Genomic DNA, 21,331 nt, shown 5'->3' on the forward strand with positions numbered 1-21,331 from the left:
ATGTCCATCTCCCAAAGCCATGTTTCCTATAACTACCTGTCTATGGAGCTTTTACCTAATATGAGATAATAATCTTCATACCAGGTTGAGTGGGAGAAAGGAGGCTCTATTCCAACAGGAGTGATTCTGTGTAGTCTTCAAAACAGGAATTGAGTGATTTGGGGCAAGTAATTATATTTCTGTGCACCTGTCTGGAAAGTAAAGAGGGTAGTAACATTCTGTGAGAATTAAATGAGGTAATTCTCCCTCTTCCATGTAGACTTCAATGACATTGACTGTTCTGTTCACTGTCAGCTACTTCATGCCTTGAATAGTACTTTGAAAAATTTGAGGTTCAATATAACTACATTGGATAGATGGATGGATGAACAGATAGATGTATGGATGAACAAATGGAAGGATTGGTGGACTATACATGAATAAATACATGGTTACACTGTTCATGTCATATTAATCCCTCAAGAACTGGAGATTTTTATCTCCTATTGCTGCTTCTTGAAGGAGCATTGTAGTAGTTTGCATGGGAGCTACTATGAGATCAATATGTTTTAGCTTGCTACTCTCTAAACAACTTACCCCAATGTATGTGTTTATGATCAGTCCCTTTGGCCAAAAATTTTTAAGAAGTCACCTTTGCTTATGTCCTACTGTGATGTTTGCTGTTTCCATAGAAACTCCCAAGCCCTAGTGGCTGCTTCATCAGCATCTGACCATAGTACAATTTGACCTATGTATGTCCTTCCTTCCTCTTGATCTTCAGGGACAACTATGTGGTTCAGATATTTTTCTTAGTAAGTGGTTGCCCCAGGATGCTGTTCAATAACATTCTTTCTACTACTTTGTCCCTCATTGTATAAATCCCTCTTCACTGTCTATTCTTTGTATAATTTTTCTACAAAGAGCCAATCAATTCTTAATATGTTCTGAGAATCTGTTGGACACAGAGGAAAATAAGTACAGAAAGCATGGCAGGCAGCTTTCTGTATATGGATTAGAAATTGTTACTTTGTTAAGTGCATACTTTGTGCTACAAGAAGTGTGAATCATTTCATAATAGCTGCTGCCATTAGTTCATTCAATGTATAAGCCATTTTATCACTGTTTGTTAGAAAAAACAGACAATAGTCTAATATAACTTTTCTTTCCATTATGACTTCTAAAGACCCTGGATTATGGTGAAGGATTCCATGACCTGGGGAATAAGATTTGTTCAATGATGTCTCATTGAAAAAAAAAGGTGAACAATCACTGTCCTGGTCCTTGGGTGTCTTCCTTACCTTGGAGACTGCTTTGTGTGTCTAAGTAGCCTTTCTGATAGTAAAATCAATTCTTGGCCCTATCCATACCTACTGCTGCATGAACTAGGAAAAGAAAATGCTTTCTCAGAGGTCATAGTCTTTTTTTACATGACTCACCGGATGGGATGTCATCTTATTTTCTTTTATATTGTTGTTGTAAAACACTGTGGCCAAGGCAAGATGTTATTTAAAAGCATTTACTTTGTGCCTGACAATTTCAGAAGACTAGAGTCCATGGCAATCATGGTAGTGAGCAGGCAGACAGGCATGATACTGGAACAGCAGCACACATCTTAAAACAAAAACATAAGGGCAAGAGAACTAGCTGGGAATGGCACAAGTCTTTTGACCCACCTCCAAAGTGACATACCTCTTCTGAGAAGACTGCATCTCCTAATCCTTCCTAAACAGTTCTATCAACTAAGGACCAAGTATAAAAACATAGGAGACTATGGAGGCCAGACTCATTCAGACCACCACTGACATTCTCTTCTAAGGTGCCAGCTCCAAAAATCATTTTCCTTCCATCACTCGGATTGTATTCCTTGAAGAACTTGTTCATGTTAGACTTTTCCTTATATGCCACTTGTCTAAGAATACACTCCATAGACTCTTGAATAGAAACTGCCACCACTGTTATGTGTGAAATAATGATGTATAGAGTGGTACAGTAGCTATTTAAGGTGAGCTCTATGCACAACTCTAGCCCATCATGTACCTTCTTTCTCTTAGAGAACATTGATGTTGGCTTATACATGCTGTAGAGTTACTAAAATTGGCACTTGAAACATTTGGAACACTCAGATAAGAAATACAATTTGTTCTTTCTTTTTACCCTGAAGCAAATTTAAGTTTTTGGAATATCCCATCTCTTGACACCAGAACCATCTATAATTTAATCTATTCTTTCATTTATCCTTTGTCCTATATCTCTAACACTAAAAAATATGTGAATAGTTCCTTCTATGTGACACATTGTATTAGGACTTGGATGAAAGGCAAGGATCCTTCTCTTAAATGAAGCAACTTTTAATCCCAAGCATGAGGTGTGCATGAAAGACACACAAATGCAAGATATGCTATTTTCCCCTCAAGCAGCTCACTGTATATCAATAGGAAATAGATGTCCATAAAATCCCAAAGTGGGATGCCATGAGGTCTCTTGTTATGCTAGACCCCAGTAGGATGTCTATGCTAGTTGGCATTCTTTTGGAATGGTCAGTACTCATGTTGGTTGACATTACTTTGTTTCTGGAAGTGATTATATATGTACTGTAATGCCACCATGTTTCAGACATTGTTAGGCACTTAGATGAAGTTCAAAGAGTTTGTTGTATATATACTAGATCCTGGTCCAGTGTACATTTATTATTGAAGCCTTAAAGTCTACTCCCAATGACATACTTACTTCAACAAGGCCAAACCTCCTAATATTTTTCAGTTTATGAACCAAGGACTGAGTAGTCAAACACATAAGCCGTATAACAAGTAATTGGGGGAAACATTAAGCATGCTTATATGAGTAGAATATGAAGAAACTCCATTTATTGTGAATCTCAAACAAGGATGGTTAGGGATAGGGATAAAGGAACAGGTGGGATAATACCTGAAGGAACAACACACAATATGGAAAACACGATGTTGTTGCTTACTATGAGGATTTTTCAGCAATTCAGCTCTGCTAGCACCTGGGCCAGGTAGCAGAAAGCACATGAGACCTGAATGTGGGGGTCTTTGTGAAATGCTGTGGATGCCAGGTTGATGAATATGGACCACATACTGTGAACAGATGTTATAAAATAGCTCCAGAGGTTTCAGCAAGGAGTGAGTTGCCATGTATGCCAACACCTTTCTCATCCTGCAAGCAGGCAACAGAAGGAATGGGGAGAGAGGGAGAGAGGGTGGCTGAAAATACCAACTTCAAAGAAAAAGTGGGCTGCTGACTTCCCTCATTTATGGACTATGATTAGGAATTGTAAGCTAGATTAAACCCTTGCCTACCAAAAATTGGCTTTGTTTAATGTTTTGTCTCAACAACAGAAAACCAGACTACAAGAGTTCCTCTCCATTATGAATCCATTTAAAATAGTTCTCTACATCTAAACTTCATTCCAAGGCAAGCCACAATTGAGGTTAAGCTTCCATACATGAATTTTCAGAACATAATCCAGTCCATGGTATCATTGTACAATCCATTAAACCATTCCCTTGGAATAATTTTACTCTAACAGCACTTTAGATCTTTTCTGATCAACAACACTAACAAGGGAAATTGTATTAAATTTTGTATCGTTATACAATTGTAAATCACATACTAAAATATTTCTCAACTTTAAAAAAGTAAAGGCTGTTTGACTGTTTTTGTTTCTGTAATGAGAGAAGATAAAGTTCCAAAGAAGACATTTAAGCACTTACATTTAAGCATTGAAATGGTGAGACTTTAAATATTGACAATGTCAAGAATAGCAGTGGACTTTGAGAAGATGTGTTGTTTTCAATGGGTTATATTTGGCATGCTTGTGGATGGCCTCATACATAAGTGTAATTTCCCAAGTGAAGAGGTAAAGAAAATTTGAAAAATATGGTGTAAAAGCCAATGATCTAAACCTTGAAAGTAGAAACAAAGAGAAAAGCTCAAAGAATGAGGATTAGAGGGGTCAGGTCTCTGTTTGATGGCCCCAGAGCATTCCTGGTCATGCAAATCTAATCTACTTATTCCACTGTGTCCATAAAATTACTTTAATTTACCCATGCAGAATTCTCCTTCACACACTGTGCCCTCCTGTCTAGGTTTAACACAGTGTGTTTAGGAATCTAATGAAGGGAGGACAAGTCTGATTTTTTATCCTAGCCTGTAAGTAAACTCCTAAAGAGCAGTGGGTAGTCTAGGATGGGCAATGTAAGTACATGTTCATATGTGTGTGTTGGACTTGTCTTTGGATGCACATATACTCATGTGCTCATGCATATGAAGGCCAGAAGCCAACCACAGTTGTTCCTTGGTGGCTGTCACCTTGATTTTTGAGATATGGGCTCTCATTATTCTAGAACCTAGAACTTGCCTTGTAGGCTAAGCATGCTGGCTAGTGAGTCACAGAAGCCTGACTATCTCTTTCGCTCCAGTCCTAGCATCACAATTGTACACCGCCAAGCCAGCTTTAAAAAAAATGTTTGTGTTCTGGAGATTAAATTCAGGTCTTTGTGCTGAAAACAAGCAATTTCCTGTCTGTGTCATATCCAAAGTCCTAGGCAGGACCTATTCTTATTCTGTGACATGCTAGTTTCACAAATTAAGTGTTCAGTCCAAGCTGGTGAAATTGACTTATGCTAAACAGTTTGTGACGATGAAATATTTCTATTTGGCAGGTGTTATATATGTATATCATGTAATCATCATGGCAATCCTGTGAGGTATTTAATATTATCCTCAACATATATGACAAATATTCTAGTTACTTTCTGTTGGAGTGATAAAACCATGACCAAAAACAACTTGGGGGAGGAAACAGTTTATTTCAGCTCATAAGCTATAGTCCATCATCAAGGGAAGGGAGGGGAAGAACTCAAGGCAAGAATCTGGAGGCTGGAACTGAAGCAAAGAACACAGAGGGATACTGTTTACTGGCTAGGTTCTTCTGGCTTGGTCAACTATCTTCCTTATGCAATCCAAGACTACCTGCCCATGTGTGGCATTACTCACAAGGAGGTAGGCCTTTCTCTATTAATAAAGAAACAGGAAAATATCCCTAGAGAATGCCCACAAGATGATCTGATGGAGGAAATATTTCAATTGAGGATCCCTCTTCCCAGGTGACTCTTGTTTGTGGTAAGTTGACCACAAACTCTCCAGGCCCCCAAAGAATAGAGGTTTGGAGAATGAAGCAATTCACACAGCCAGTGAGGGATATATTAGTCAACTTTACATCACTCTAGCAAAATACACAAGACAATAAACATAAAGGAGAGGAGATTCATTCTGGTGGAGGTTTGCTTGAATCTCCTTTGGTTCCATTGCTTCTAGACCTTGTTGTGGCTGGGAATCAAAGGGAACAGTAGAGTAGAGTAATGGGCCAAAGACAGAAATACCCTTCTAGGACATGACCCAACAACTGATCTACTTCTACCTAGGTCCTCACCTCCACCCTAGCAGTAACTCCAACCATGAATTCCCGAATGAATATCCATTCATTGATGAAAATAGACACCTTATAATCCCATCATTTCTTAGAAAGCCCAGTTTGGAACCTGGGTTGTATTGTGGAGTCAGGCTTCCAATATATAGGCCTTTAGGTAACATTCTAAATCCAAGACATAAGGGATAAGCATCAACTTTGAATCCAGTATAGTCTTAACTCAAAGAGCATACTTGTTCTGCTCCCTCTTAGTAAGTGCAACCACATAATGTCTTTTCATTTACTTTCTAAAGGGAGTTTAGTACTATACTGTTGTTATCAAGAATGACCATCTAAATTGGAATGGTAGGATTGCCAACACTTAGAAGCTGATTTCTTTCTTTTTTACCAAAAAAATTAGCAAGCCTATTTTCAGATGTATAAATCAGAACCCCAATAAGAGGTTGGAAAATATGGTTTGTCTATAGCCCTCTGTCATAAATGTAATTTTATATTTTATTTATTAATTTATCTTGGTTCTTGAGAATTTTGTGCATTTGTATAATAAATGTCCACCCTCAATTCTTCCCTCTAAATCTTCCCAATAACCCACAAAATAACACCATCCTAATTTCATGTCCTCTTTTCTTTCCTTTCTCTTTTCCTCTCTCCCTTCATCCTTCCTTTACTACCCCAGTCCCTCCCTTTTCCTTTTCCTCTTGGTTAGTATTCATACCAGGGAACTATAGGCTTTCCTACTTCCACACCATCCCCTATTCTCACCTGATGGAGTTATTTTTCTGTGTATTTGTTTTCCAGGTTTATTGAAAAGCCCAGTTAACAAGACAGCCTTGACACTGATTGCTGTGAGTTCCTGCGTCTTGGCCATGGTGTGTGGCAACCAGATGTCCTGTCCACTTACTGTGAAGGTCACTTTGCATGTGCCTGAACACTTCATTGCAGATGGTAAGAGCCCAACATTGAAATAACCCAAAAGTGGTTGTTTTCTTGTACCCCATTGGTCTATCACCATGCATGGTACAACCTCAGAATTCTTTAATATACAACATGGGAACAAAAAGGTCCCCATGGCTCTAGGAAAATGGCTTATTTTAAATGCCTGATTAGTATAATTAAATTAAAAGATGCTTTTATTATGTATAAGGATAAGGTTTGTTAGCTAAAGGAAGATTTCAAAAGTGAGCAAAGAAGGAAAGGTTTCCTTCAGAAAATCTAAGAGTTTGATCAAGCTTCTCAATCCTGCTTCAAATTAAAATGCCCCCAAAGAGTATTAGATAATTAACAGCACATGACAAAGAAAACCATATGAATTTTACTAGAATTTTTGAATTTTCTGGGGAATAATAATATCTTTCTCCCTATAACTGTGCTTTACAAGTATCTTGCAAAATTCTACCATGTATTCTTCACCCAATTAAATTAAATTAATGAGACACTGAAGTCACCATGGTCATTAGCAAAAGATATCAAAGGAACAGATTAAGATGCTTGATGTCTATTGCTAAAGTGCCCTCTAAAAACATCCATGGAGTTAGTTTCCTCCCGTGGGGTGTGCCAAAAACTGCTCCCCAAACCTTTCTCTTCACTCTATTTACTATCACAGCTGTGCTAAAATTCAGCTTGGTTACTTTTAAAAAGGTGTTCATGGGTATGCAATTTAATTTGCATTTTAGTCCTTAATAGTTAAAATATGGTCTTTGACATTTTCATACATGTGTAAGATGCATTCTATTTACTCTCACTTCCCACCACATACAGTTCCCATCCTCCTTATAAATTCCTTTCTCAAATTCATGTCTTTTGTTTTGTGTCCCACTGGGTTCAACTAATGACATCTTTGTGAACATGGGCTTGGAAGTATCCACTGGAGCTTAGTGGGCTCAACAATATATATACAACTAAGGACAAACTGAAGACATTGTTACTCTTTCTCTAGAGTCATTTGTCACTGATAATTATGCAGGACATGGAGTGTACCCCATGACCTCTCCCCCATCTGTACATCAGCATAATTTTTCATACTTTTGCCATATATACAACTGAATTGCTTTCAGGGTGACGTTTTGACAGTCACTGTATACATTTTCAGTGTTTCAGTGTCAGTTGTTTTTCCATATCTATATACAAACCTTCTTTTTTCATCCCTATTGAATCATATATAAATATAAAGAGGTGTGTGTGTGTGTGTGTGTGTGTGTGTGTGTGTGTGTGTGTGTGTTGGGGGCAAGACAGAGAGACACACAGACAGACAGATGAAAATAGAAGGAACACAATTTATAAGAAAATATGGACAATTAGGTCCATGGAGCTCAGGGTTAGATGAGTTGCCAGTCTCCATGTGAGACTGCAAAATTAAGATGGAAGGAGAGTAATAACACATATCAACTGAATAAAAAAACACAGTGAAAATTCATGCCACTGAGAATGGCCTGCACTCTCCCCACCCACCAATCATTATTCACTAGATGTTATATTTTAAGGGCTAGAGATACCCAAGCTTTAGTTATTGATCTGAACACAGGTAGAAATATTGCTCAGGAGAATGTAACTTGCTCAACACTGGGGTAAAATAATTCAGTGGCTAAGAACACAGGGGTAGAGATGATACAACCCTAAATTCAAATGTTTGTTATCTTTTCTACTTCTCCATTCTTTGGCTGGGTCTTTGTATGTACAAAATTGGGGTGATGGTTCTATCTGGCTCAAAGGTGTGCTGTGAGGATGATGCCTACTTCTTGTAGACAGTTAGCAAATTTTCAGACCACACACGTATCCAGAGAACAGAAAAATAAAAGGGGTGCAGAAACAGATGTAGAGAATTTTTGTTGGTCAAAATACAATGCTAACACCTATAGGGAAATATTAAAGATAATTCTGAAACTGGGACATGGTCCCCTCCAGATGGAAGTTACTTTCCTAACTCAATAGAGGAGTACACCATGGTTATTCATCTTCTCTGCTTCTGTGGAAATATGAAGTTTAGGAAGTGCTTGAAGTCAAGAGGATGATTTTATGTCTGGTTCCCCAGTTTGGCCCCAAGTCCTCCTATCTCAGAAACTCTGCCTGTATTGCTCATCTTATACCTTCAAGAATAGTCTATCGTGGTCATTGCTATATACAACTGACACAAAGGGAAGAGGGACTAGTTGATAAAGCCAATGGAGTAGAGAAGAATCTTAAAAGATCAATCATTTATTTGATAGTGGTACAGGTACTGGCTACAGTTCCTAGAGAAAGCAGGCTGTTACATAGCAGAAGAATGTAAGAAGCAATGATAGTGCCCATTTTAATGGACCACTGTCGTCATTTTGCATTGACAGTCATAAATGCATGGTGATCTATCTTAAATACATAAACTCAGATTGAGGGTTCACAGTTCAATGATATTTTACATGTATTTATATAATTAGATAATAGTTTCTTAAAATGACTGGATATGTGGGAGAAGATCACACAGAGGCCTGTCAGGAGGACAGACCATGTCAACTCTAAGGAACTCCAGTTGAAACCAGATCTAAGGACCATATTGCTATAGCAGCTTTCATCCTTTTGCACTATCCCCTAGGGCTCCAAACTGCCAAGGTGCTGGCCCTTTCTCAGTTGGGAAAGCTCTCAGCCCATCTTATGCATTGAGTTGTCCATAGGACTGAAGTATTAGATGGGGCTGAGTAATGTGTCTCGTCTTCAGAAGAAAATGAATTCTGACCTTGTGTTGCTTTATAGTTATACTTGATGCTTACTGCCCATTATGGGGAAAAGGTCAAAACGACATAGCACTTGTCTAGAGCCCGGCTGGCAAGAGCAATCGATAATGACACAGTTGCTATCCAAGCCTTTGACAACTCTTACCCTTTCTCCCTCCCTCCTTCCGGACTCTGTCAAGGCCACGAGTGGCTTTTGTTGGCTAAGCACACACTGAAGCAATATAACAAATCTGCACAAAGCTTACCCAATTCAGCATTTTTTTTTCTCGAGATGCTATATATAAATCATCTGCACATGTCTAGTAACCCTCAAGAACTAGTTAATCAGACTCTGGAGGAATAGTCTAATATTATTATTTGTGAGGACTAAGTGGTGCCTCAATGGAATTTTGAGAGATATGCTATATGTTATTTTTCCATGATCATAACCAATGCCTCAGGTAAATAACTTAAAGGATGAGAGATGTTTTGTGGCTCATAGTTTCAGAATGTTCATTCATGTAACCTTTATTGCTTCATGCCTCTAGCAAAACTATAACATCATGGAAGGAAGGTATGGTAGGTCAAAATTGCTCTTCTTGGATCAACTAGGAAACAAACAGAGTAGAAGGGGTAATATGCTTTCTCAGAAGGTGCACATTCCACCCAGGGACTTGTTTCCTCCAACCATACCTGCCTCGCCAATAATGCCACTAAAGTATATTAGAGTTATGGGTCATTTAATCCCATGAGAACTTTCATTATCTACCTTGCTTTTAATAATTACACATACCGTTTTGGGACTACATATGCAACATATGAGTCTTTTGGGGAGACTTTTTTCCAAACCATACTATATATCAGTATCTCTATAAACCTAACTTTCTTTCCAGGAATCACAATTTGTCACTCCGTGAGGCCCTTTGGAGACTTCATGAAGCTATTTTGTTTCCTCCACACTTACTACTGTCCCATGGATGGGTCTGTCTGATAGCATAACTCCAGTGGTTTCTTAGAGCACTAAATACAATGTGAGTTTTCTGCCACCAAGGTGAATGATGTATTTCCCATAACAACAGACGTTTAGGCCTCACAAGCACTGCTAGGCATAATAGACAAATAGTTATCAGCTAATTTGGGATTTTTCAATTATTTTATTCATTTTAATTTCATTTAATATCCAATCATAGTGCTCTTTCCCATCCCTCCTCCTGCCCCCACTCACCTCCTCCCCAGCCTACCTCCCCACTCACTCCTCCCAAAGGGTAAGGGCTCCTGTTATGGTGGGCAACAAAGCCTGGTCCATTAAGTTGAGGCAGGACCAAGCCCCTCCCTCCTGCATTAAGGCTGAGCATGGCACCCCAACATAGGGATATAGGGAATGTTATCAGCTAATATTAAATGCCAATCTTGCCTGAGATGTTAGTTCAAACATCCCTTGACACATCCCTTATAAAATAGGCTATCTTCACTCAATATAAAAGCCAGTAAGAAACTACATGTGAATAATCAATTTAAATTACTTATGTGAGGTAGTTCCATTCTAGTATAGGTTCCCTGGTCGAGCATTTGCTGTGTATTATAAGGGAAACTAAAAATTATTGAACATCCATGTAATACATCACATTGTATACAACTTTGTTACTTAGATGTCTTTATGCAATCCATGAACTAAAACAGTGAGGCAGAATTTATCAACTTCATTCAGTATACCTTGAAAAACAAGGATTTGAGTAAAGGAAAACTATATGGAAGGAGAGGAGTTACAAAAGCTTAATTCTGCTTTTACCACAGCTCCACATCCCGCTATTCACCAAACTTCCAGAAAAGAAACCTCTACAATGATCAACTGTGTTCCAAGGGCTAGCTCTTGGAGACCTCAGAAGGCAACACTAGCATTCTGAGTGTGGAAGGTGGAAATGTCTTCCTCTGCTGTTGACTGTGTGACTTTGTGCCCACTTCCTAAACTTTCCAAGCTTCAGCTACATTATCTATAAATTGGGGATAATAACATACTTATCACATGAAATTACTCTACAGAACAAATGAAATAAGTCTCTTAAAGCTCTTAGCTCTATACGTAAGACCGAATGGCTCAATAAGTCATATAAATGCTAGTAGTTGTGACAATATTTTCTTAGTATAAGAAGGAGGTCACAGAGAACCTGTAAGGACAGATGACCCCCATTCTGTGTCATCATAGAAGTGAGAAGGAATGAATTTGGTTAAGCATATATTCAAATTTTGTTGGGAAACATTTTACCATAATCTAAATTTTCAAAAAAGTTCATTTTTGAAGGGTTTTTATAATCTGTTTGTTTGATCTTTAATATGTTTCATCCATGGTCATCACCCATTCTGTGATGAGGCTCAGAAATAATGTAAAACTCTGGAGTGTTGGGGCTGGGGAGATAGAACGTATCTTGAATAGTTTTCTAACCAAAGTCATGAACTTAGCTCCTATGCACATGCACGCCATGCACACACACACAGATATGCACAGTCACACACAGAGAATATATATCAATAAAGCTACAATCCATATAGATATGATTACTACAGAAATATGCTTCTGTTATAGTGGGTTTTTTATAATTCAGGTCAACTTAAAGTATTAACCTCATCTTGTTTGTTGAAGTAAGAGGGTTGTCAAGTCTTCTCTGTTCCTTATGAGTTATTTACATTCTGATGACTCTTTTTGAACCTGAAAAATCAAGTATAATTGCCCAAGTATATCAGGTGCCCTAGTTTATTAATATGCCACACTGTGGCGCGTTTTGAACACATACTTGTTTACAATGAATCCTGTCTGCGTTTATCTGCTTCCCACACCTACTTCTTGTCTTTCAACCCAAGAGAGTAAGCTAATACACAGCTTTGTGCCTTTAATGAAGAATGAGGTTCATAATTGGATGCAGAAATAGTTTGCAGTGATTTGAATACATGGGAGGAGTATTTTCAGTCCTTAGAAGGGAAAATTACACCACACTGAAAGTGACTGCTTAGCCACAAGCTGCCAAGCAATTTATTTTAGAAAGTAGTTCCTCAGGCACCCTGCTCTCTGGATTCATCCCAGGCTTTGTTTTAAAATGTTCTCTGTTAATCACAGATGTTCAAAGGAACATCATGGAGCAGGTTAATTGGTGGAAGTGCTGCACAACGTGGCCCCTGCTTTTTTCATCCTTAACGCATCTGCACAGACTTAATGTGGTTAAGACAAGTGGACTGTCTTGTTTCTGTCTGCTGCTTTCCAGAGCCTTGCCTGTTCATTATTCTGTGTGAGAAGCAATGCTCCTTGCTTCAATGACTTGCACTCCTCCCATTCTGAGGCTGAATGACTTTTCTTCTTTTTCAATAACACCTTCATTACATACCCCCAAGATACTCTTAGCATCTTTGAGTATTTCAGGCACCTGCATTTTGCCTTTCAAAAGACTTCACAGTCTCTCTCTGAACTGCTGCTTGTGTGTCACGGAAATGGCTGCATTAGCCTTAAAATGTTTCTCTTGCATTAAAACAAGACTCTATACTCCAGTTTTTGAAACTTAGAATGATTACATTTTAAGAAAAAATACTCAGTAAGTTATGTTTTCCACAAAACCATTCATTGAATTTTGTTGTTCTTTATTGTCAAGACTGAATATGCCCTTTCTTACCCATTAAGGCCAAATCCCCAAATACTTCTGATGTCTATCTCAGTGTCTTTGCCTGTGCTGCCATCTCTTCTTCTCCTCAATTTCTCACATATATTCAACTGTGATTGACTTCCCCTTCCCCACCTAATCTTCCATGCATCCCTTGCTAATTGCTCTCCTTCAACCTACCTTTTTTTTATTAAATATATTTCTGTTCATAATTGCACAACTATTTGAATAATATTGGTCTGTCTTACTTGGGTGCAAATTATGTAATGTATTTCTTTTACAAATTGTGTTTAGTACTTTGGAAATTACCTAGTACCGTTGTCTCTTTCCCTGAAATATTTGCCTAGTGGGAAAAAAATGAAGTGATTATAATGGATAGAGTTAAAATTTCCCCCAAGGCAAATGATGTAGGGTATTCATGCCTCCAATCTATGATAATGTCTAATGGACACTCTGACATGGCAAGAACCATGCTTTTCAAAGAATCAATGAAGCAGTGGGTGAAAGGTAGAACTGGATGCCATGAGAAGATACAACAGCAAGAATAATAGTGCCAGAAACCAAAGGCTGCCTCCTGTGACTGACTTCCCTCCCCAAAGTTTCTACACTCATCCCCAAAGATAAGCAACTCCAATCAAACTCACACCCCAATCCTGACACCAAAATGAAACAAGTTTTATCTCAGAGCGCAGAAAGAGGGGAAAATATAAATTGAGCTGAGATTCAGAATGCCCATGGGGGAGGAGGCAATGAAATACCAATAAACCATATTAATATGCTGAAACCAGGAAGAAGAAGTTGAACTCCAACCTAGACTTAATAACTATACGTGAGCAAGTGCAGGCAGAAGGCAAGGCTAGGTTTCAGTCAGAATTAAAATGAGATCTGTAATGAAACTGGTAATATAATTATAAACTGTGAAAGCTTTTTTCCCTCTGTCTTATTCTTATATTTAATGGGCAACATGCTCAGCAATGGCTTGGCACCGATGCTGGGAGCTGTGGATGTGTGGATGCCCCCTAGAGTGGGCTCATTTTTTTTCCAAACCTCTTCATTAAGAAAGACTAAATTCAGAAAACTGCAGAAGGAAAAAATCTGCTTCAAGCCATTTCTTCTTTAAATAGTAACTGATCTCCAGGTTAAATGTGACAAGGGGCCGGGGAAGAACAAATCTAGGGAAAGCATTCTAAGCCGATGAACATGTGCAAGCTTTTAGAGCTATCACAACAGCCAGTGGGATTGAGAGCTTTAATGACACTCTATGCTAAGATATTAGCTTGGCTTCCGACCAGAATGAATTGTTACTAATTTCCTTCCCCACAAAGGAGAAAACTGTGTTTGACGTCCACAATTAGAGACTAATTTCTGTGTTTTGATAGCAGACTGAGTTCAAAACTATGTTCTCAGAAACTGGGGGACAGAGAGTGGTTACAAAGGATAGTAAAATTCAACTCGATCTCATTAATCATTCTATCCAAGTGTTTTAAACATAAGGCTTCATTTCCTTTTAGACTGTGAGGACAGAATGCAGGTTGGGAGTTCCCATGAGATGGAGATCAAGTCCCTCTAGGTAGATAATGTATCATTGGTTGCTTGGTGTTTACAAATGATGCCAGTGTGAGCTACTGAATTGGAATGCAGAGGTAACACATAGCAAGTTCAAGTAAGTTATGTAACACATGAAGACGTGAAATCTAGGTACTTCTGCCTACTTTCTTTGGTACCACTGATATATTATACCACCACCAGAAACTCCAGTTGCCTCTACTAAACACAATGTTAAGATACCCTGCTTAGAGAAAGTGTCAGTCCTCTGATGCTTTTGAATTCTCTTTGCCAACCCTAAGAGTGAATATGAGAGGGTAGTGCCTTTGTTGATCCTTTTCCTATATATAAGACGATGAACCACTTTGAATAAGTTTTCATGCATAAAGCTAGGGAAGTTAAGAAGCCATGTTAGAGACCTTACTTTCTCTCAACTAGATGGATTTAACAAAGTAATTTATGAATTCATGAAGAGCACTGTTACTTTATTATCACTGTTTATTACACCATGTTTTTCCTTTTCTTTCTTCTTTCCTCTCTTCCTATTTCTCTAGTTGGCCTCTGGTCAGTACATTTTTGCATATCATCTTCTCTGTGACATGCTAAAGTTGTAGAGATAGAGAAAGCCAAACTTCTTACATTCCCCAGTTTAGTGGCAAGCACAAGATGAAATAAAGTGTGGAAGTATTACAATGGTGTTTAAGTGTGAGGAAGGAGATGAGGGAAGGCTAAGGACTCTGAGCTATGAATGATTGATGTTGCTGAGGAAAGGTGCTTAGAATATGTTACCCAAGCTAGGTCCTAAAGCAGCTGACACTTTGCTAGTGGGTCACGGTTAATGGCACACTTCACAGTAGGACACTTTTCTCTGCATTTGAGTAGACCTTATGTGGAAATGTCCTCATAATTTCAATAACAATAGCAACAATAATGAGAATCATTTATGAAGCTGTTGTTAAGTGCCCTTCCCTGTGCTAGACAGTTTGCAAAGCATTACTTCCTTTAGTTATATTATCTTAGGAAATATGTCTACCCATTATAATGTGAGGGCTATGTGAATATACATAGGTCATGTGAGAATAAGGAAGGCATTTAACTCCGTGTCACACATGCAAAAACAACAATTTCACATTAACATGAATAAAATTTGCTAAGAAAGAGCACTCAATGTCTAAAATAAAGTCAGGTCTGGTCCTCCATTAGTATATCATGACTCAGAGAGAGTTCCTACCTCTTTTAGAGCTCAGTTTCTTCATTGTAAATTATAGAGAAACTCAAGAACCTACCACCTCTTGAACATTTTTAAAGTGGGAAAAATAATAGTGTTTAAAACCTTCAGGATGTTACAGCATGTAAAATAATCCAGGCACAGAAAGACAAACACACATATACCTACTAATATGGAAGCTACAATGTGTTGATCTCATGAAGGAAGAGCGTATATTACTTGGCACTAGAGTCTGGGGAGTGAGAGACAGGAGAATAAGAAAGGATTGTTCATTGGATATAAAAGTGCCATTAAAGAGGAGGATTATACACTGGTGTCCTATAACATACTGTGGTGACATGATTAACAATAATTTATTCCATTTTCAGAATGATTAAAGGAGAAGATATTAACTATTTGCAAAACAAAAGAAATGATATAATATCATCCCTGAATTAATCAATATACAGTGCTTGCATGTATCAAAGTACTGCAGTGTACCCCATAAACACTTATACTTCGGGATCAATTGAAAATATCCATTTATGCTATGAGAGGTAAGGCCTCCTATTAGTATCATGTCAGTCTTCTCTCTTCAAGCTGGTTCCAGCCAATCTGTGTAACAAGACAGTCCCTGGGTATAGATGCTGAGAGCAGAGGCAGCTGAGCAAACTTTCCACAGCCCACAAGTTGCCATTTGAAGAAAGCTTAGCAGGATCACTGCCAAGTTTCTCTGGGGAATGCAAGCTCCCAAGGCTGTCTAGATGAAAAAGACAGTGGTGGGAAGTGGCTATGGTGGGGCAGCTATATCCCCCTCTCTAGCTCTCAGCTCCAGATGCCAAGGGATCTTCAGCATCTTCAGTGCCAGTGAGAGTATAGGAGGAAGAAGAATGCAGTGTTTTCAGAAGGGAGATTATGAGATGAGAGGAATAATTACAACCTGTGCGTCCCCTGCCCAACCCTCAATACCCAGCAAAGCCTTGCTATTTTGCTTTCTTCCTCAGCAGGTCCCTGTGGGTATCTAAAACAAATATATCTGCAGCTGTGTAGCCTTTGGGTTCCCAGTAGTTGTTGGTAGCTTCTGGAATTTCTGCTAATATTCTGGGCATCTGATCATCAGCTAGACTTGTCTCTGTCATTGGCTACCTGTGATGCACTGTTAGGCATTCCTTTATTTTAGCCCTGCATCACATTTGAACTTTACCAATGAATCCATACTTTCATGTGTGAAACTGACATTTGTTGAGCTCAGAATCAGGAATCAAATACTTGGAGATGTTCAAATGTGGCAATCATTAAAGGTGGATGGGGTGGTAAAGAGAACATGAGATATTGAACAAAAATTCAGCCATAGGGTTCAAATATATACTCTCCCACTTACTAAATATATGTCTTCAATGAGTCATAACACTTCTCCTAGCCCCCATTCTCATCGTCTGTAAAAGAAAAACCATGGAGTCCTTCCTTATAGGGAAGTGGTGAGAATAAATTAGAGAACTACAAAAAATATCAAAATTACTTAGTTAGTAAATGCTAACCATGCCCTGAATGGCATTAGCCCTTTGCTGAGTATTGGGACAGGCATATTTAAAGGCCATAACAGTTTATTAACCTGAAGCCGCAAGGCACAAAACCAGAGTCAGCAAGGTTGCTAGGGAAGAGTGGGTATTTCTCACTGGGTAGAAGTTAATTAACCTTAAAGAGGGTGACTTGGGTCCTTTACCATTACAGAAAATAGAATGGGTAGGGATTTAGAGTAAATATCTGTATTTCTTTTAGAAATGAGATGGAAAGGGTAAGGACAAGATAGATGGTCTTCCAGCTAAAAGGAACAACACAAAGAAGTGGAAAGACCAGGTGGAAATGCAAAGGCTCCATGTGGGCATCAATCGGAGCTCAGAAAAGTGCCAGCCTGAAGGAGAACCTCCATTTTTATAGTTCTGGGACTCAAATCTAGTGTCTTTCACATGCTAGCCATGTGCTTGACCATTAGAGTTAATGCACAGCCCCTGCATTCAATTTTATCTTAAAAAACGGTATGATGGAGCCACCATTTGTCTGTTTTAATGAATGACTGCCGGGAAAGAGGAAAAACTGAAGGCAATACAAAAAATATGTACAGGTATGAAAATGTCTTAATGAAACACATTATTATGAATAACTTTTTGGCAAAACAAAATTTTAGTTATTTTTTATTTTACATACTAGCCCCAGTTCCTCTCCCTGCCCTCTTCCTGCTTCACCCCCATTTTCACCCATCCCACCACCATCTACTCCTTTGACCCCTCCCTTGGGAGTCAACAAAGTCTATTATACCAAGTTGATGCAGGACCAAGGCCCTCTCCCCCTATATACAGACTGATTTAATGTATGATAAAAACATGTTTCAAAAGGAGGAACTAGGGAGATGATGACTCATTGGGTAAAGTGAATGCCATGTGACCATGAGAACCTGAGTTTGGGTCCCTAAAGCTCACATACAAAAACCAGGCAAGGTGATATACATCTGTGCACTGGAGTTTGGGGGGGCAGAGATAGGAGAATCCCTGGAACTAGCTGGTCAGAAAGTCTACCAAAATCAGTGACCTCTGGAATCAGTTACTCTATCTCAGAAAAATAAAGTAAAATATGATAGAAGACAACATCTAATATCAGCCTCTGGCCTACAAATACATCATATACACCTGTAGGACTACAAATACTACAAATGCATATACAACACACACACACACACACACACACACACACACACACACACACACACACACCTATTCACACATAGTTTCAGGGGGCAGGAATTGGTTCAGTGATTAAGAGTGCTGGCTGCTCTTCAGAGGACACAAGTTCAATTTCCAGCACCCAGATGATGGCTCCCAACTATCTTTTACTCAAGTTCAAGGGGATCAGACACCCTTTTTTGGCTTCTGTTTGCATCAGGCACACAGAACATATATAAGCATACATTCAGACAAGCATTTATACACTTAAAGTAGTTTTATAAATGTGTGTATATATATACATATGTAATTCAGAATCCAAGCTCTAGAGTTAGATCTATCTTGATTCAAATACCAGCAGTAGGAATTCATTCATATTTCATGTCAACAACATTGCATAATATTCATAGCTTATTTCCTAATATGCAGAATTGTGAGAATTAAATGAGATAGCTAAAAAGTGTTGAGTAGAATGTTTTGTAAACAGGAAGTACTGATTACAGTTTTTATTAGAATCTTCAACACTCCCCTCTTCTAAACTGGCTTCCTTTCCTAAATGGTCTGAACTTGTTTCTATGTTCAACGGTTATATTATCATTGTCTAATTTGGCTGAGTCTAGGCTATAGAATAATATTCCCTGGGCTTATTGCATGCTTATGAATATATACATCTATATACCTTCATGTAGTAACTTAAACTCTTCAAGAGTATCTTTGTCTATGAAATAGGGACAGACATAGTAAACACATACTCCAGAAACAGTAATCTCACTGGGCACCTATATAATATTTAGTAGAATGTTTCTGACAATACTACTTTAAAGGCAGAGAGATGACTGCTTTTATACAAAGCCTCAACTTCCTTAGGCTAGTGGACTGACTGAACACTATATAAAAATGGCTTGAGACTATGAAAATTTGAAGCTAGCAGTTCTGTAAAGGGTGCTATATTTTAATGTGTATGATAATGTCTGAACAAGGGCATCAGAGACAAGAATAAAAATGAGGGAATATTGTACAGCTAGAGCTAGAACAAGGAAACAGCAACAGTTACTATTAGAGGTCCAGAGGGACAAGAGTCACAGCATTCCAGAATCCATGGGGGCCAGAGCATCTAGACATCAATGTAAGAAGCCCAAGTGAAGGCTTGGCATACAGCTTGGTGGTGATATGCTTGCATAGCAGGCATGAGGCCTTGAATTTCATCCCTAGCACTATGAATGCATATTCAAAGGAAAATGAAGGCAGATTGAATAATTCCCTGTGTGACCTGTGAGGTTTGGTAGGCAAAAGATAAAGCACAAATGCCAGAGTCAGTGGGTTCAAATCCTAACTCCAGGCTCAACATCAGATAAATGAGGATAAAATGCACAAAAATTCAGAGTGTCATTGTCAACAGTGGATAGCCACTAGCTGCAAGGGCCAGGCCTGTGATCGACATATTTGACATCAGCTATTATTGATTCCACTCATGCACATTCTACTTGTTATGATGTCAAGAATCAGATGCCAACCCCTTGGCCACATTTGAAGGAAATGAGTGAAAGCCGGACAAGGAAAAAAAAAAGTAAGCAGCTATGAAGAACACATAGCATTAGGACCTTTAATGCCCTGTCTGGGTGAAAATTATTAGTAAAAGATGTAACTATGCTGTGTGACTAAAATTATTTCATCATATATCTGAAGGCTGCACTGCTCAATGCCTGAGTTGTTGGAGAATTATCTTAGCACAGTATCTGGGACAAGGCTGAGGATGAAGAGAGTGTCATTCCTTAGCCCCTGTACAGGTGCTGACCTGAACCAAGAATCTGAAGCTTCTGGAGATGCATGTTTCCTGAAAAGACTTAAATGCAGCATTAATGTGTTGGTCACTGGGCTTGCCTTAGAAAAAGAAGCCTAAAAGTAGGCCTAGGGACCTGATGTCATATTTGAAATATGGAATCAATTAAAAATGGCAACTTCTACCACCTTAAAAGGGAACAGATGGGCACAGGGGTGAGGGCACATGGTGGGCATGCTGCCAAGAAGCTAGCCTGGCAATTTTCTAAATTATAGACTATTAGAACGGGGAAGCAATCTTCACTCTTATCTTTGATTATTCCCCACATAAGGCTTCACACACACCAGCTATATACAATAGATGGTTTCTGAAAGCTCGGGCTCTCTTTTTATCTCCTGCATCAGTCTTCTAGCTCCTGCACTTCAACTATACAGTATCTTCTACATGCAGCTCAGATGTGACTTCTATAGAAAATGTTCTATAACTTTGCAGAGAAAGTGGGCATCCTTGCTCTGGGCCTCCAAAGCTTCCTATGTATTTAAATCCCAAGGCTGATGATGTTCTCTTATAAACTGTTATCATACTCCAAATGCACTGCCTTCAAGCACAGATTCTTTAACCCCCTTTTATAACCACCGTATTTTGTCATAGTGTGCAGCATGTAATACCAGTTGTATACTTAAATCCTTTCCCCATTGAAGACAATAAATAAAACCCATAAGGTCTGAAATATTCAGTAGCACTACTGTGATTACAGTCACTATTGGAACTTTGTTTTTACACCACAAATACTAATGAACCAAGTAAGCAGAGGCTTCATAGTTCCAAAGCTCTGTAAGGACCAATACAGAAGACCTTCAGCCTCTCCTCAACTGACCTATTGCCTCTCCCCTCAGGACCACATGGTTTCCTCACACTCCATGCCTACACCCTGATCCATGTAGGCAAATGGAACATACTAAGGCATAGTGCCTATTTCAGAGTCACTGAAAAGATTCCACTTGCATTTGGAAGCCTCTGCTCTCATTTTTAATCCCCAAACTTCTACCACGCTCCCACAGGGAACTACTCACTACCAGGAAATCTAAGTAAACTTACTATCCAATATTCATAAGAATAATTGATAAGTTATGGCTGAGTATCTTGGTGTTCTTGTGGGATTCCTAACAGTGGGTGTGGGGTGGTCACTGACTCTTTGTATACCCATGGCATCCTTTTCTTCCTACTGGGTTGCCTCGATGTAATGGTATGTACCTGGTCTTATTGTCGCATATAATGCTGTGTTTAGTTGCTTTCCCCAGGAGAAATGCTCTTTTCTGAGGGG

At 38.8% G+C, this 21,331-nt stretch overlaps 1 protein-coding gene across 1 annotated transcript in view; it reads left to right on the forward strand.

Moving 5' to 3' along the window:
- The window catches only part of LOC100750695 (astrotactin-2), a 933,092-nt gene that overhangs the window by 364,960 nt on the left and 546,801 nt on the right, over positions 1–21,331 (forward strand). The window contains 1 exon segment of the mRNA XM_027400261.2: positions 6,230–6,376. Within this exon segment, the coding sequence (XP_027256062.2) occupies positions 6,230–6,376 (147 nt within the window).

This window comes from Cricetulus griseus, chromosome 2 (assembly GCF_003668045.3).
Source record: "Cricetulus griseus strain 17A/GY chromosome 2, alternate assembly CriGri-PICRH-1.0, whole genome shotgun sequence".
Classification (NCBI taxonomy): domain Eukaryota; kingdom Metazoa; phylum Chordata; class Mammalia; order Rodentia; family Cricetidae; genus Cricetulus; species Cricetulus griseus.